This window comes from Orycteropus afer, unplaced genomic scaffold (genome assembly GCF_000298275.1).
Source record: "Orycteropus afer afer isolate SDZICR_OR568_19922 unplaced genomic scaffold, OryAfe1.0 scaffold00192, whole genome shotgun sequence".
Classification (NCBI taxonomy): Eukaryota; Metazoa; Chordata; class Mammalia; order Tubulidentata; family Orycteropodidae; genus Orycteropus; species Orycteropus afer.
In genome coordinates this window covers 2,570,422-2,586,832 of record NW_006921779.1, presented here as the reverse complement: position 1 = coordinate 2,586,832, position 16,411 = coordinate 2,570,422, and the positions used below count along the sequence as shown (strand labels likewise).

Here is a 16,411-nt window from a genome sequence, read left to right as displayed (position 1 = left end):
CCCGAGGCGAGGCTCTGTCTCTCCTTTAGACTTGTACTCCCAGAGCCGGAATCTTGTCTCCTCTCCTGAGACTACCCACTGCTTTCCCTAAACCAGAGAGAAAAATTATGGTTACCGAAACCAAAGATTAAGGACTCACCAGAATCTCCACGCATGCCCCAAAAGCGCAACCTCAGGCCACCGTGCTTTCTACGTGACGGAAATACGTATTCAGTCGCAATGACTTCTGGGTATTGTAGTTCTGCATGTGGACTGGCCGCCTGATTGTGATGCTTCCTCGTGATTGGATGTTGTGGGACCTTTCTAAGACGGTGACTTTTCATTTGTCAGCCTGTAGCAGTTGATTTTGAATTTGGTGGCGGCGGTCGCATGTCCGGTTAGCTAAAGAGCCGATTCCTTCCCTGGTGGAGCCGCGAAGTCTGTCTCAGCTCTTGTTGTGGGACCTTCAGGTACATGCCTCGCGCTTTCGTTATGCCCAGGCCTCAAAGGACGGGGCTCCCGAACTGGCTCCCTTGGGTCCCCGTCCGCCCTCTCCCTTTGCGGAGTCTTTAGTTCCTCTTCCCCCTTGACCCCTTGTCGTTCGGCCCCCTGCTCCCCACAGTCTTCACCGAAGCGACATGGCTCCGGCTAAGAAGGGCGGCAGTCGGGCGACCAAGACTAATTCGTTGCGAAGCCGGAAGCTCTCTTCCTTTCTCAAGGACTTCGACCGCGAAGGTAAGGGGCGGGACCTCGGGCGTGGCACCTACCTGGGACAATCGCTGGGTCCCGGCGGCTGGGATGCAGAGAGCGTGGATTCCAAGCACCATGCACCCGCCGGGTGACCAGTGCTCTATCGGCTCCGCCCTTTCGCAGTGCAAATCCGATCCAAGCAAATTCAGTCAGACAGGCAGAACCTCCTCAAGGAGATGGATAACCTGTACAACATCGAGATCTTGCGGCTCCCCAAGGCGCTGCGCGAGATGAACTGGCTCGACTACTTCGGTAAGAACTGCTGGAGTTTCCCCAGCCTTGGCCTGGAGACCCTCTGTGTTTACAGACTGCCTTTAGAAAGAACTTGCTCAAGTGTCATCTTTAGTGAGGTCTTCCGTGACCACTGTTGAAAATTGCAGCTCTACTGCCACACTTCCATTTCCTCTCCTTGCTTTATTTTCTTCCATAGCGCTTAATATCATCTAACTCAGGAATAGGCTCGCTTTTTTTCTAGTGGTCTAGATAGGAAATATTTTAGGCGTTATGGTTTAGAAGATTTCTGTTGCAACTACTCACCTCTGCTTTTACAGCTCAGAAGGAGCTATAACAAATGGGCATGGCTGTATTCCAATAAAACGTTATTTATGGACCCAGAAACTGAATTTCACATGTCATGAGATAGTATTCTTCCTTGATATTTCAAACCACTTGAAAGTGAAAACACCATCTAAGCTCACGGGCCATACCAAAGCAGGTGGGAATAGTTCACTGATTTCTGATCTAACTTAATGTATATTTTACCCATGTATGTTTATCTATATAGATAGATAGATTTTTTTTTTTTTTTTAATGGGGATATACTTTAATGGCCCACCTTCTGTTATTCCACACATATTTTTGTTGATTACATATGCAGCCAAAATTGTAAGCTCCACAAGGGCAGGACAGAAACTATCGGTAGCTAGGAATGTATCTTGCAGGGACTAAGTGCTCAATAAAACTTTATTAAATGAATGAATGAATGAACAACTTGGTTTGTTACCTGGAAAGATGAGCCCTTGGGAATTCTTTCTGCAGCTTATAGAAATTGCCGATTTAAAAATGGGCAAATCAAATTGTGAAATGTAAAGAGACAAGAGTTTTCCTGTCCAGAGAAAAATCCTAGCCTATTCTCCCACCCCTTTGTTAAACATCCAAGGAAATGCAGGAAGCTGCCCTTTCTGCTAGATTAGCTTTAATTTTTCCATTTTCTTTTATTATGCAGGATATAGCCACCTTCCTGGGTAGAAATGTATGTTCTGTTCAGTTGCCACCAAGTCAAGTCTGACTTATGGCGACCCCATGTGTGTAGAATAAAACTGTCAGTGTCGGATTACCCAATAAGCAAGGTAAGCACAGGCTTACTTGTGCTTATTTACTAATCTGTAGTGAACAATTTTGCATTTTTTCACTGCATCAGACATTCTACTGCTAGGTATGCTGGCATCTGTCTCTCTCCCAATTCCACAGCACCTTGCTACAGAAGCAAAGCCTCTTCAAATTTACAGTCCCTGACAGGTAGAGTACCCAGTAAACAAGGTGAGCACAGGCTAACTTACTAATTGGTAGTGAACAGTTTCACATGGATTTAACCACATCAATATGTTAAAACCCATGTGAAATTCTTCACTACTGATTAGTAAGCACAAGTAAGCTTGTGCTTACCTTGCTTACTCAGTAATCTGCCCCTGAGAACCGTACTACATAGGGTTTTCCATGGTCAATAGTTTGGCCTTTTTTCCAAGTCACCTGTGTGTTGACTTGAACCTCTCTTAACCTTTTGGTTAGCTGCCAAGCATTTTAACTATTTGCACTACCCAGGGATTCTTCTCTTCACAATAGTAGACATTTAATGATCTTTTCAAATGGCTCTTTTATTTATTAATTCATTTGCTCATTTCTATACATATTATTATATTCATTGATCATTTGTCAGTCACAATGCTAGGTGCCAAAGATGTGTTGTTGTTGTTATGTGCCATGGAGTCAGCCCCGACTCATAGCCACCCCTCCTGGGGTTTCCGAGGTGATATCACTACGGAAGTAGATTGCCCAACCTTCCTTCCAAGGAGTGGCTGGTGGATTTGAACCGCCAACCTTCTGGTTAGCAGTCAAGTGCCTTAGGCACTATGCTAAGATGCATTGGGAAATTAAAACAGACATTGTCCATGCCCTTCAGAAGCTTACAGGTTAGCATAGAGGAGTGATTAAAAATTTGACACATGATTTTATAATTAAAATTATAAGTGTTGGTAAAAATACTGAAAGTACCATGGACTCCCAAAAGAACGAACAGATCTGTCCTGGAAGAAGTGCAGCCAGAATGCTCCTTGGAAGCGAGAATGGCCATACTTCGTCTCACTTACTTTGCTCATGTTGTTAGAAAGGACCCTTCCCTGGAGAAGGGTATCATGCTTGGTAAAGTGGAGGATCAACGGGGGAAAAAGGGGAAGGCTCTCAACAAGATGGATTGACAAAGTGGCTGCAACAATGGGTTCAGGTTTATTAAGTGCACTAGGGCACTTAATTAGCAAGGATTGTGAGGCTAGCACAGGACCAGGAAGTGTTTCATTCTGTTATACACGGGGTCATTATGAGTCGGAGCTGACTCGATGGCACCTAACAACAACAGCCAGTGTGCACTTTTATGTAGTGCTTCCTATACCAGACAGGCATTGTACTAAATGTTTTACAGATTAATATTATCCCTATTTTGTAGAGGAGAAGATTAAGGCACAGAGAGGGTAGTTACTTTACTATGCTTAAGGTCTCATATGCTAGTTAGTTGAAGAGTCTGTTTCAACCCAAGTATTCTGATTCCAAAGCCTGAGTTCTTGACTATTATAAAGAATATTATGAGAGTGTCTAGCAGGAGGACTTAACCTAACTTTAATTTTACATCTAAATCTTGCAAAGACCATTTCATTCATCGAGCATTTACTACCCACCTACTGTATGCCAGATTCTTCCCAACTGTGGATATTATTGTTGTCCTCAAGGAATTAACACTCGAGGCAAGGGCAGACACTTAAACAGCTCTGGGTAGTTAGTTGTTCGGGAGAAAGTGGGTGAGCCACTAAGTCAGCACTTTGTAGCAACCTTCTGTGAGAGAAAAAATGAACCGTTTTGGGATGAAGGCAGACCAAAGTTGAAATTCCATTTCTTCCCTACTCCAGCTCTCTGATCTTCCTTGAGTTACTTAATCATACTATATCTCTCTGGTGTCTGTTCCCCTGTCTGTACAGTAAGGTTTGTGAGGATTGAGACATGGTGAGTGGAATGCTTGGGACATAGAACCAGCTGTTGAGGTGATATTTGAGAAGGATGAATTAGGAGTTTGCTGAGAGTAGAGAAGTAGTCCAGACAGAGAAAATAAGCACTAGGGCACTTAATTATGAGAGACAGTGGCACATTTGAGAAATGGGGAGGAATTTGGTGTGGTGGAACATAGAAGTCTTAGTTCTATAGTGCTGCTATAACAGAAACACAACTGGGTTGGTTTAACAAATTTATTTTCTCAGAGTTTCGAAGGCTAGAAGTCCAAATTCAGGGTGCCAGCTCTAGGGGAAATCTTTCTCTATTGGCTCTGGAGGAAGGTTCTTGTCTCTTTGAGCTTCTGCTCCTGGGAGATCTTCATGTGGCTTGGCATCTCTCTCTTCCCCTATATCTGCTTCTGCTCTCTAGTTTAATCTCTTTTATATCTCAAAAGAGATTGACTGAAGATACACCCTGCACTAATCTTGTCTCATTAACATAATGAACAACCCATTATGGGATTATAAACATAAGCAAAGAGGGTAAGATTTACAACACATTTTTGGAGAACATAGTTCAATCCTTAATAATAATAGAGTAGGTCATTAGGAAGAATCAAGGTTGGAGAAAGACTAGATTGTGAAGACCCTGGCATGTTGGATCAAGGGTTTAATCTGGTCCAGTTTTAGAAAGAACTGATAACGTTAGGGAAGATGAATTATGGTTAAAATCTTCAATAACTAAATAACATGTTCTTTTTAAAGCCCTTGGAGGAAACAAGCAGGCTCTGGAAGAGGCAGCAACAGTAAGTGACTTGTCCTCTTTTTAAGTTGATTATGTCTATAGTCCAGTCACAAAATCCAACCAGTGGGTATTTACTGTGAAAGGTTCCATAGGGGACATTAGCTGTTCATGTCAACTGAAAAGTTATAATTGTGTCATATGTTGAGTACATGAGGCCCAAACATCCTTAAGCTCTAAGAAGGGAGGCGGTTCTGTTTTTGGCAGGTTCCTGGCAGCCCCTTGCCCTAAAGTCTGTAGAGGAAAATAGAGAGCCTTAAGCCTAAGTTCCTTTAAACTCCTGGGTCATTATACTGTGGCCTAACCTGCTGGATGACAAAGAGACTATTGCTTTATCATGTCATACTGCAGAAACTGCTCTTGCTTAGGACTCTCAGGACCATCCACCTTAACTGACCCTTCCCTTACTTGCCTCCTTCCTCCAAGCGTCAGTATCAGGACTGAAGGCAGTGAGATGGGAAGCAAAATACAGGGTTTAGATCTGCACATTAGCCACTGTCATTGTTGTTAGTGCCTTCAGGTCAGTTTTGACTCAGATACCTCATGGGGCAGAGTAGAACTGCTCTATAGGGTTTTCTTGGCTCTGATCTTTATGACAGCAGGTTACCAGAGCCACTGAATAGGTTCAAACCACAACCCTTTTGGTTAGCAGCTAAGTGCTTAACCGTTGTACCACCATGACTCCTAATACATTCCAAAACCAAAAATTAAACTCCCTGCCATCAAGTTGATTCCAACTCATAGCGACCCCCAGTGGGTTTCCCAGGCTGTAAATCTTTATGAAAGCAGACTGCCTCGTCTTTCTTCCATGGAGCAGATGGTTTCAAGCCACCAGCCTTTTAAGAGAGCCAAATGTCTTAACTGCTACACTACATTATACATTAGCCACATGTAACTATTTAAATTATTTAAAAAATTTTTTAAAAATTCAGTTCTTCAGTCATGCCACATTTTAAGTGTTCGATAGCCACACATGACTAGTGGCTACAGTATTGGACAGCATAGATAACATTTCCACCAGTGCAGGAGAGATAAGGAAATAGGCAGGTAAGGAATACATAGCTAAAAAATCAAACGCATTGCCATTGAGTTGAGTCCAACTCAGCGACCTTATAGGACATTGTAGAACTGCCCCATAGGGTTTCCAAGGCTGTAATCTTTATGGAAGCAGACTACTATGTCTTTCTCCCTTGGAGTGGCTGGTGGGTTCAAACCGGCAACTTTTGGGTTAGCAGGCAGTTAGTATTTAACCCACTGTGCCACCAGGGCTCCTTAATACATAGGTAGAAGCAAGTTACTAGCAATATTCTAGGTCTTGGATTGGATGGTGGATTTATGGGAGTCTTATATTTTGTTTGTAACTAATGTGTGACATTCTTGTATGTATATCAAATATTATGTTTTTTTAAATGAGTTAATGTTAAATATCATTCCTCATATTTGCTGGATCTGGTGTTTTCTGGCTCTTTATCACAGGCTGACCTTGATATCACAGAAATAAACAAACTAACAGCAGAAGCTATTCAGACACCCCTAAAATCTGCCAAAAGTGAGTACTTTTCAAAACCCCTTGTTGAACTCAGAGCACTGAGTCCAGCGTGGTTGGTTGGCTGCTCAGGCAGGACCTCATTGGTGGAGTCTCTTCTCTAATGTCTAGCCTTCAATCTTATAAATACAGAAATTTGATTTTGGCCACTACATTTAGTTAATTGTATTGTCTCAAGAGACTGATGTATAACTGATATATGAGCACAAGTGAAAGGGGAGAAAGAAAAAACACTGCTGGTTTGTAAATCAGTGTCAAACCAGTCGAGGGAGGCTGAGATCATCCCATCTCTGATGCCAAATGTGTGGTGGGTAATAAATCCCACTGTACACACCAACCGTATCCTACAGAAATCTCAGGTTCCCTTGCCTGCTCAGTCCAGACCCCAGCTGCTCCACACAGCTCTTTCTCTTTCATCCCTGCTAAGTCATCAGGTACTGGCTCCTTCCCTATTTCTTAGGTCCAATAATTGAAATGACTCATAGATTCCAAGGATTCCAAGGAAAGGGCTATTTTCAGTCTAGCAGAAAAAAAAAGAAAAGAGCAAGGTCCAGGAGGGGTCTTAGCACAGAGCTTCTATGTCCCCACAGGATGTCCTTACCGTACCAAGAGCAGATGTTGGCTCTCACCAACCCAAAAATTATACTGCACCTTAGCCCTCCCAGGCTTTTATCATCACGTGGTGTGATAGATTACATCATGCCTCCTGCAGCTTTGGTCTGGTCAGCCCCCACTTATTGGCCTCAGGTGTGGTGCATCTCAGGCACCAGGGCCCAAAGCCACATTATTTACCCAAATTATTAGTTAGCATGGGCTCAGGCCAGATTGAGCAAGGGGATTCCACACCTTGTAGCTAGAAACCAGTCATTGTTTGGATAATGCAAAAAAGAGCTTGGCACCTGTTCCAGACATCCTCAAACTCTACAAGGGGGAGACAGAATCACCATCATCAGGATCAGCCCAAGGTTGATTCCTGGGAGGGAGAGGTCAGACATGCTGCCATCCTCCCACCTTTTTGCCAGTTCTGGTACCAACTTTCCTTCCCGCAGCACTCTGCTTCTCTGCTGGATTTGATAATGCGTTGCATTGGCCACATAGAACTCACACAGTGCTCATGGTTACAGGGTTTATTAGGGAAGTAACCAGTTACAGTTCAGGATCAGAGTACTCGGGATACAATCTTCAATCAAGACAGCTTCTTCTCAGCCGTGGCACACTTCACTCTGGCCTTTAGCTCTGCCATGCCCAGAGAGACATCCCACTCCACCAGCAGGCCTTTTGCCCAAAGGCACTCAGCTATCTCCTCCATGGACTGGGAAGCCCGCCACTTGCATGCGAGTCTCTTTGTTCTGCTACCACTGTCTGTCTGCCATCTCTTTGCCAGGGAGATCCAGCACAGGAATCTTGGGCACAGGAACATACTCCACTCTGGTTCTTCTGTCTTGATGGTAGTGAGATCCTCCTTTTCCACCTTTAGGATGGCTCATTTAAGTCTAGTGGGATGGTAAAATGGGCCAATCCCCACGTTAGGGTTCTATACATTTATTTCCATGGTTCCATGGTTCTACTCCCACAAAGTGCCATGTATCTTATTTATATTTTTAACAAGCTGTCCAATCCCCTTGGTAGGCTGTAAACACCTCAGATTTGCATAGTTCCACCCAATCATCTGGTGGGAGTCACAAAGACTATGGCTAGAAGAGCCTTATTAAGTACTTCATTGTACCAAAGATACCAAGATTTAGAGAGGTGTTAGACATGGTAATACCAAACTTGAGACTCTTCCTGATGTAATCAGAAGGATGGAAAGAAAATTGTAAAAGGAATAACTTTCTCAGTGTGTAATTCCACATTACTCAGTCCAGTGAACTATACGTGTAAACTCATCTCACATTCAGTACACATCCCACACTCCAAGAAATGCTGTCTTATAGGAAGGAAGATTTGTAGGTTACTCTGAGCGTGGACCCAGGCCACATTGAGCTGTGATGTGGAATTAATGGTAAGCTGTACCTGGCTGTTGTGAGAACAGACCTGCCTCATGGCCTGGATTTCATGGCTGTCCCCAGAGCACCTTCCCTACTAGGCAGAGCCAAAAATGCTGTCCAGTTCCTGTTCTGTCTTTTATGAAGAAAGCACCATGTATTTTTTGTAACGTCGTATTTCACTCCTACCTCCCCGAGGTTGTGATGATGTAATTGGACTTGGGTGCGCCCAGAGTTCCTCAGTCACATGTTTATAATCTCTTAGGCCACTTTGGGTCATTTCTGCACTTAAGGTAATCTCATCAGTTTCTGAGTTCACCAGTTTTGCTTGCTTGGGGAGGGATGTGGTGGGGGAGGGGTGTTCTGATTTCACTTCTGGGAACTCAACACATCGTGACCAATATCAACCCAGTTGAAATTGGTTTTGTGCCCTTGTTTCATGTGTCAGAGCTACAGCTAAATAAAAGTCGTTTAGGCCGATCTCTCTCCCCATCATTAAATGTATGAATTTTCTCTGCAGAGTTCCTGCTCAAGATTGTCTAGATTCTGGTTGTACATGTTTAGCAATGGGACACTCATTACTTTTTATTCACTGTACAGCTAAGACTATCAGAAATTGTCAATTTTGAGCCAAAGTTTCCTTGTGGTATCTACATCTTGACCCTAGTTTTGCTTTTTGGTATCCTGTAGAACCATTTTAACCTTTTCTATATGACAAGCTCTTAAATATTACAATTTTTTATTTTTCCTTTAGTATCCTCAGTCCTAAACATCCTTCATACTCCTCCTGCTAAGAGATGATTGTAAAGATAACTAAAAAACTCAAACTCACTGCCATCAAGTTGATTCCGACTCATGGCAACCCCCGTTGGGTTTCCAAGATTGTAAATCTTTATGGAAACAGGCTGCCTCATCTTTTGTCCATGGAGTGGCTGGTGGTTAACAGCCAAATGCCTTAACCCCTACACCCCCAGAGCTCCTTAATGTAATGATAATTTACCATTATTATGACATGTTGAGAATATTTCGTCTGTGTCAGGTACCCAGAGGACCTTGAATTCATTCATTCCATAAATATTTAATGAGCTCTTATGTGCAGGCACAGTTCTAGGGCTTGGGGATACAAGAGTAAAAATAATACTCTTGTGGAACTCACATTTGCAAGCCTCGCAATGTCTCTATATAGCAACTACTCCCTTTTAAAGAGGTAAGGAAACTGAGGCACAGAGTAATTAAAGCTACATGATCTAGTGAATGGTAGCGTGACACAAGTTCAAGTCTGGAGCCAAGTATGCTCTGAATCAGAATGTTGGGCTGTCTCTGTCAGGCATCAAACACCTTGGTTAGTGTCTTTTGTCTAAACTCTCTTAGAAAAAGTTGTATTCTCCATTTTGGGTCTATTTCTTGATTATAGCCTAAGATTGCATAAGCTTTATTCCTTATAAGAGATACGAATGCATGAAGCTTTATTCCCGTCAGAAATATCACACTGTTAAACTGTTTCCTCTAGCACGAAAAGTAATACAAGTGGATGAGATGATAGCAGAAGAAGAAGAAAATAAAAATAAGACTCTTCAAACTACAAGAGTAAGTAGGCCCTTAAATTGGTGGATGAGGGCCACGAGGCCTGAGGAAATACAGATTTCTGATACACTTGTTGCCGCTGCTGCCCCCCCCCCACCACCAGAGTTAACAGTTTAGAAGAGAAGATCCCACCTTAAATAGGTAAATGACAAGGGTGATAATAGAGGCAGGCACGAAGTGCATAGAACACAAAAGAAACTTGAGTCTCAACTATACCATCAGGATACCGCCAGGCCTTTAAAGGTGGGTAAGATTTCACCAGCTGGAGAAGAAAGGGAAGAGACTCCTGGGAGGAGGGGTGGAAGTGTCCTGTCCACCCAAGGAACAGGGAGCAGGCTGGTTTGGCTGGGGTACAGGCTGTGAGGATACTTTGTGTAGAGACCAGATAATATATGTCCTTGTATGACAAGCTTGGAAGTTTGAATTTCATCAAATAAGTAACAGGAAGAGATACAATCAGATCAGTATTTCAGAACAACAATGTTTGGGATTGATGGGATGCAGGGTAGAATTAGAGACAAGGAAACCAATCGGGAGGCTATTGTACTTTTGTTTTGTTTTGTTTAAGAAAAATCTGTATATCTTACATCTTTAATGTGGTTCTGTCATTAATTTGAAGCAAAGGTGAAAATTTTAAAACCAGTGTTTGTATCATTTTTTAAATTGTGGTAAAACACGTATCACCAAAAAATTGCTGTTTCAACCAGTTTTAAACGTACAATTCAGTGACGTTAATGACATTCGTATGCTATGCAACTGTCACCACTATCTACAGATAATTTTTATCACCTCATATAGAAGCCCAGTATCCCATAAGCTGTTGTACTTCTTAAGCTGAGACACTGGCACTGTATAAACTGTATAAAAATAAGGGATGGTTTTGAGATCAATTTAACAGGGAGAAAAAGCAGGACTGGCAGAGGAGCCCAAGATGACCAAATGGTTTCTGGCTTAGGCAGCTGCCATCTAGTAAGATAGGGGAAACAAAAGGAAGAGTGTATGTGACATGTTGAGTGCTCAGTACTTTGCCAGGACATCTGGGCTCAGCAGAGGCTGGAGCTCAGGGAGAAGTAAGAGATGAGAGAGACACTGACTCCTAGACCTTCAGGTGGTTGTCCAAGCGTGGGTGTAGGTGAGGTTGTACAGGGACATGAGGGAGGAAGGCTGAGGGTGGACCCCTAGCAGTGAATGTGGAAGGAGGAGCTAGTGGGACAGATGGCAGGGGGGCAGCCAGAGAAGTGGGGAGGATGAAACTTAGAACAAAGGAGGAGAGAATCGCCAGGGTGTAAGGAGTGATTCTTGTCAGGAAGGGTAAGGACTGCGGAGGGTCCCTTGGTTGGGCACCCAGGATATCCTTAGTGACCATCACTGCACCACTGTCTGTGAAGTGAGGGGAGGGGAACCAGGCTGCCATGAGTTCAAAACAGATTGATCTTTAATCTTGGCCAACATCCTATATTCTAAAGACCCAGCCAGTATAAACCCTTAGTTGATCAATTATGTTCTAAATTATTTAAATCCTTCAATGCCATGAGACAGTTCTCTTTATGTTCACTATTTTCTTGTCCAGAGACCTCTGTCCTCTCCCCTTTCTCCTTTTTTTTAACCCTTCCTCACCATCCCCTCTTCTGGGCTTTCTGTAACCTCCATTTCATTTGATTGTGATTTCAGGTGAAAAGGTGTCCTCCATCCAAGAAGAGAGCCCAGTCCATTCAAGGAAAAGGCAAAAGCAAAAGGTAATAGGTTTTCCAGATTTGGATACGTGTTCTTGGTTTCATTGGAGAGCCACCTACATCGTGGCTGAAATAGGGGGTGAAAAGGGCTTTTGTGCTAACATTCAAATAGAGCTTAAAATCGTCGACTCCTTGAGCCAGCTGGAGGGGCTTCTAGAAATGTCTCACCCTCTAGCCCAACACCTTCTCCAGTTCTGCCTGTCTTTACCATTCTCCCACTTTAAATTCAGACAGGAAGAGTCAGGCCCAGAAAAATATGGTGAACGCTGCTGATTATGTTTAGTTGCCTGATAGTGCAGAGCTACCCTATTATCAGTCATAAGGTGGCTGCTACATATTTTTAGTCAGTTTCTTGAAATGTCCTCCTGATCCTGCTAAGTAAAGAATCATCATGGGCTTGAACTGATGATGCTGGGCTCTACTAAACCATTTTTCAGGGAATGCTACATCTCAAACAAGCTTAGAGAAGTAGTCACTGGATGTGTGTCTGTGAAGGAGGGACTCCTTATCCTTTCCTGTGCAGTGCTAGCAGGACAGTAACTGGCCACCTAGCAAGAGGACAGGAACTCCAGCTGAAGGGGCCTGCAGATCGTTAAGGGGCTGTCTCCTAGGTTCAAAGTTATGACTCTACCTTGATGAGCTGTGTGATCCTGGGCGAGTTAAGAAACGCAGAGACTGTATCTCCCTCATCAGGCTATTAGGAGGGTTACATGTTAATCTATTCAGGGTGCTCAGAACAGTGTCTCACAGTGTTCTCTCCAAGTGTTAGCTTGCTCTGCTGCTGCTGTCATTGGGCCTGGGGGGGGGGGCGTACCTCATGGCTGTTTCTTACCTATAGGTCAAGCCGTTGTAACACTGTTACCCCAGCTATGAGCCGATTGGAATTGTCCATGATAAAACCCACTCCAGGTGTGACACCAAGGTTTGATTCAAGGTGAGTACTGAGAGCAGCCCTTGGATTTTGGTGGGAGCCCAGAATGAAACATTCACCAGAGAAGGAGTGTTTAAGAAAACAGGCCTGATTCCTTAGCCTTCTCAAGCAATTGCAGAGGAGGGTAAGTGTCTGGGCTTCCTGACATTTGCTGCTCCCAAGGATGAGTTTACATTCTCACACATTTTTAGTAGCAAAAAGAATTCTTGATATGATGGTGGGGAAGAGAATGTTCTCTGGGGAGACTTCTATGTGACTTATTTGACCTCTTCTAACAACAACAACAATTCTGATGAGAGCTGTATCCCTCACTCACCCACCCCCATTAAATGGGTAGGCATTTTCCTGTTCCCCTTGTGAACCTTGGAGTGAAAACTGAAACCACCTTTTGTAAGAGCAACATGAATAAGGATGTTATCGCAACACAAGTTATTACCTTTCATACCAAAACCAGTTGCCGTCAAGTCGATTTTGGCTCATGGAGAGCCCATATGTCTCAGAGTAGAACTGTGCTCCATGGGGGTTTCGGTGGCTAATATTTTGGAATTAGATCACCAGGCCTTTCTTCCAAGGCTCTTCTGAGTAGACTTGAACCTTCAACCTTTTAGTTAGCAGCACAGCATGTTAACCATTTGCATTGCTAATAGACTACAATAATTTTCATAGGGAATACTATATAGCCACTAAAAAGAAAAGACATGGATCATTTCTGCTGATAGGGTAAGGGCTTCATGATCTTAGAGCATCTCCCAGCATGTTGCAGAACGGGTGTGGTGTGAGATCTAATTTGCCTTTATATGCAAAGAAAGTGTCTAAAAGAAACATTGGATTGCCTCTAGGAGCCAGGAAGAAGTGGTTATCTCTGGGATGGGAGGGTAAGGAAGGTTTACTTTCTACGCAAATTCCCACTCTTCTTAAAGACTGCTTTTCACAACAGTAAAATAAACATTTAGGGGAAAACTGGTAGCAGCATTTAACTGCCTTAACATTTTGGGGATTAATATAATAATCATCTCTGACTCATTCCCCTTTGACCCTCGACAATTCCTCTTGATGGAAGCACTCAGGTACTCTTGGAAACACACTAACCACAGTTTATTTCTGGCTTTGTGGATGGCTGGCATCCATATGGGGCTAACATTTACATGGCTACAGATTAACTTCTGCTAGATGTATGTTTGATAATTACAGCCTCCTTTCTCCAGCTGTGTTTAGTCATTACGCTTAAAAACAGTTTTCCGCCAAATTTAGAACTTGCCTTCTTAAAAATGTTACTTGAGGCCAGATGGAGTTTGGAAGAGCCTAGTTGTCACTCCTATTGCCAAGTCATCTTCACAGAGATTTTTCCACTTTACAGGATCTTCAAGACCCCAGGTCTGCGCACTCCAGCAGCCAGAGAGCGGATTTACAATATCTCAGTAAACGGCAGCCCCCTTGCCGACAGCAAAGAGATTTTCCTCACTGTGCCAGTGGGAGGTGGAGAGGTAAAAGTATATCAGATGGAAGCCAGGTCACAGTGTGCTATGTTGTCAGGCATTTCTTCTCCCCCAGAACCCACTTCTGTCCCTCAAAGTCCTTTCAGTTGCATGGGCCCTGGTCTCCACGCTCTTCAGGACCCAGAACCGAGTTTTCTCTTCCAGGGGCTCCTTGCCCCAGCTCTAGGTTCCATTTACTCATCAGCTAACGTTTGCCCACCTGTATTGTAGCAGGCCCAAGATGTCCAAAACATCCTTCCTGCCCTTGAATAGCAGTTAGTGGCCAAGATAGACAGGCTCACAGTTGACTGTAGCATCGTGCGATAGGTGCAGTAACAGGCATTCTGGGGAGTACAGAGGATGAAGCCTTTGGCATATGCACATAGTCTGAAAAGTGGGGCCTGAGTACGTAACTGAAAGGGCTTTGTGTAATTTAAAGGAGCTCTGAAGCAGGCTGGACCCTGTTCTGGGTTGAGATGAGCAAGTTGCAACCTCAGTTTCTATGATGATTTATCTTGGATGTGACCTGCTGGAAATTTCTCAGCTAATATGATCTAGCCGCTGACTGATACCATTGTCCCCTTAGAGCTAACATCCAACTCCTGCCTGCCCTACTATTTCTCCATCCCAGCCACTGGCTTTCACCAAATCAGAATATCAAGGAGACCCCCTTGGACACCCTGGGCTGGTGGATGGAGGTTCCCACTGTAAAGGGCATGCCAGCTAAACCCCCACTCCTTCCTTATAGAGCATGCGGTTATTGGCCAGTGACTTGAGGAGGATCGATATCACACAGCTGGATCCAGAGGCCTTGGGAAACATTAAGAAGCTTTCTGTAAGTCTCATTTATTCATCTCCACACACAGGATGCTTCCAATCACTTTCTGGGTTTAGGTTTACTTAGGATTGCTTTTGGGGTCTGGGCTGATGCTTTATAAGAATTGTATTGCCTAATTTTCCCAAGGGATTCTGACTGTTAACATACTTTCATAGCAACATTCCTGCCCCTAACTCAGTGTTGAATTTGGGTCCATCCCAGATTGCCTACCACAGAAGTTCCATAAGAGAATGAAAATTCTGCCTCCTGCAGGCAGTTAGTGCCAGGCTATTTACAGCACAGTTGACTGCCAGGAACTGAAACTTACAGTAGTTTTAGGAAGGAGGTGAGGAGTGTTGTATGGAATCTCAGAAAGAGAGCGAAACAACCAGGCTTCTAGAGAAGGGGGCCCTCAGCAGAAGTATAGGGCCACTGCCACTCCAGTCTACCCACCTCTTCGCCATCTCTGTCTTTAGGGTCTATGCACTCGTCTGTGTTGCACATCTCCATTCCTCTTTGGCAGATAATGTCCACAAGGATCTTGGTTCTGACCTCCCTTAACATTAGTCTGTTTGTGGCTTTGGGTAGCCGGAGCTCCAGCTTCTAACTTTAAACCAAAAGAGGATGAGTTTGGCTCCCCTTTGGTCACATGGCCATCCCTGGTCCAGTCAGCCATGGTCTTGGGTGGTGAATGGGAGCACTTAGTCCAGATATGGATGCCTAGGGCCCACCCTTCTGTGCAGTCTGGGAAGGGTACATTCAAAGAAGGGGACAAAGATGGAGCTGGCTTTCCAGACATGTCCTACTAAACATAAATCCAGCGCCAAGATCCACACACAGCCAGCCACCCAAATCTTGTGGCAGTCATCATCCAACTGGATAATAGCATTACTATTCCCAGATTATACCTTCGCTATCTCATTTAAGATGCTACTTACTCTTATGTTTAGATAAGAAGCTGAGGTTCAGAAAGGTTTATGGTTACAGATTGAGATTGGAGAGGCTGAGATTCCCTCTCAAACCTGCCTAGCTCCAAATCCACTGGTACCCAGCTAGACTAAATGGCTAACAGGCAAGCATCTTCTCAAAATTCCCTATCTCCTTTTGTTTTCAGAACCGTCTCGCTCAGATCTGCAGCAGCATACAGTCCCACAAATGAGGCTGCTAGTCCAAGAAGCTAAACAGGATGGACCTTTTTAATAGGATCTCTTGGACCTTCAGGAGACTTCTTCCCTTCAGGCTTATTGTTTGTTTGAGTGTGATCCTCTTAGGAACTTCAAGAAGAGGGAGAGCAGGAAACACACTGCTTCCCTGTCATTAGATAAAGCTTTGTTACTGCTTCTAGTCTCCTACCTCCCAACCCAGGTGACCCCAGACACTGCCAAATCAGAACTGCCTCTCATTCTCCCAGCTGAACTCTCCCTCATGCTTCCAAAGCTGCCTCCCCCTGTAAGTCAGCATCCTTTCTGCCCTGCCCTACCTCCAGTGGACGTGGCATGGAAGAACCTCGTATTCCTGAGAAGACTGCCTATGCCCCCTCATCAGAGAGCACTCT

At 44.0% G+C, this 16,411-nt stretch overlaps 1 protein-coding gene across 1 annotated transcript; it reads left to right on the top strand.

The window, feature by feature from the left end:
• The first annotated feature begins 617 nt into the window (after positions 1–617).
• Positions 618–16,015, top strand: CDCA8 (cell division cycle associated 8). The gene is made up of 10 exons (XM_007947621.2): positions 618–714; positions 853–981; positions 4,749–4,789; positions 6,262–6,334; positions 9,827–9,903; positions 11,572–11,636; positions 12,472–12,567; positions 13,922–14,048; positions 14,788–14,874; positions 15,971–16,015. The coding sequence occupies exons 1-10, from the start codon at positions 618–620 to the stop codon at positions 16,013–16,015; spliced, it is 837 nt and encodes a 278-aa protein (XP_007945812.1).
• Positions 16,016–16,411: the final 396 nt, after the last annotated feature.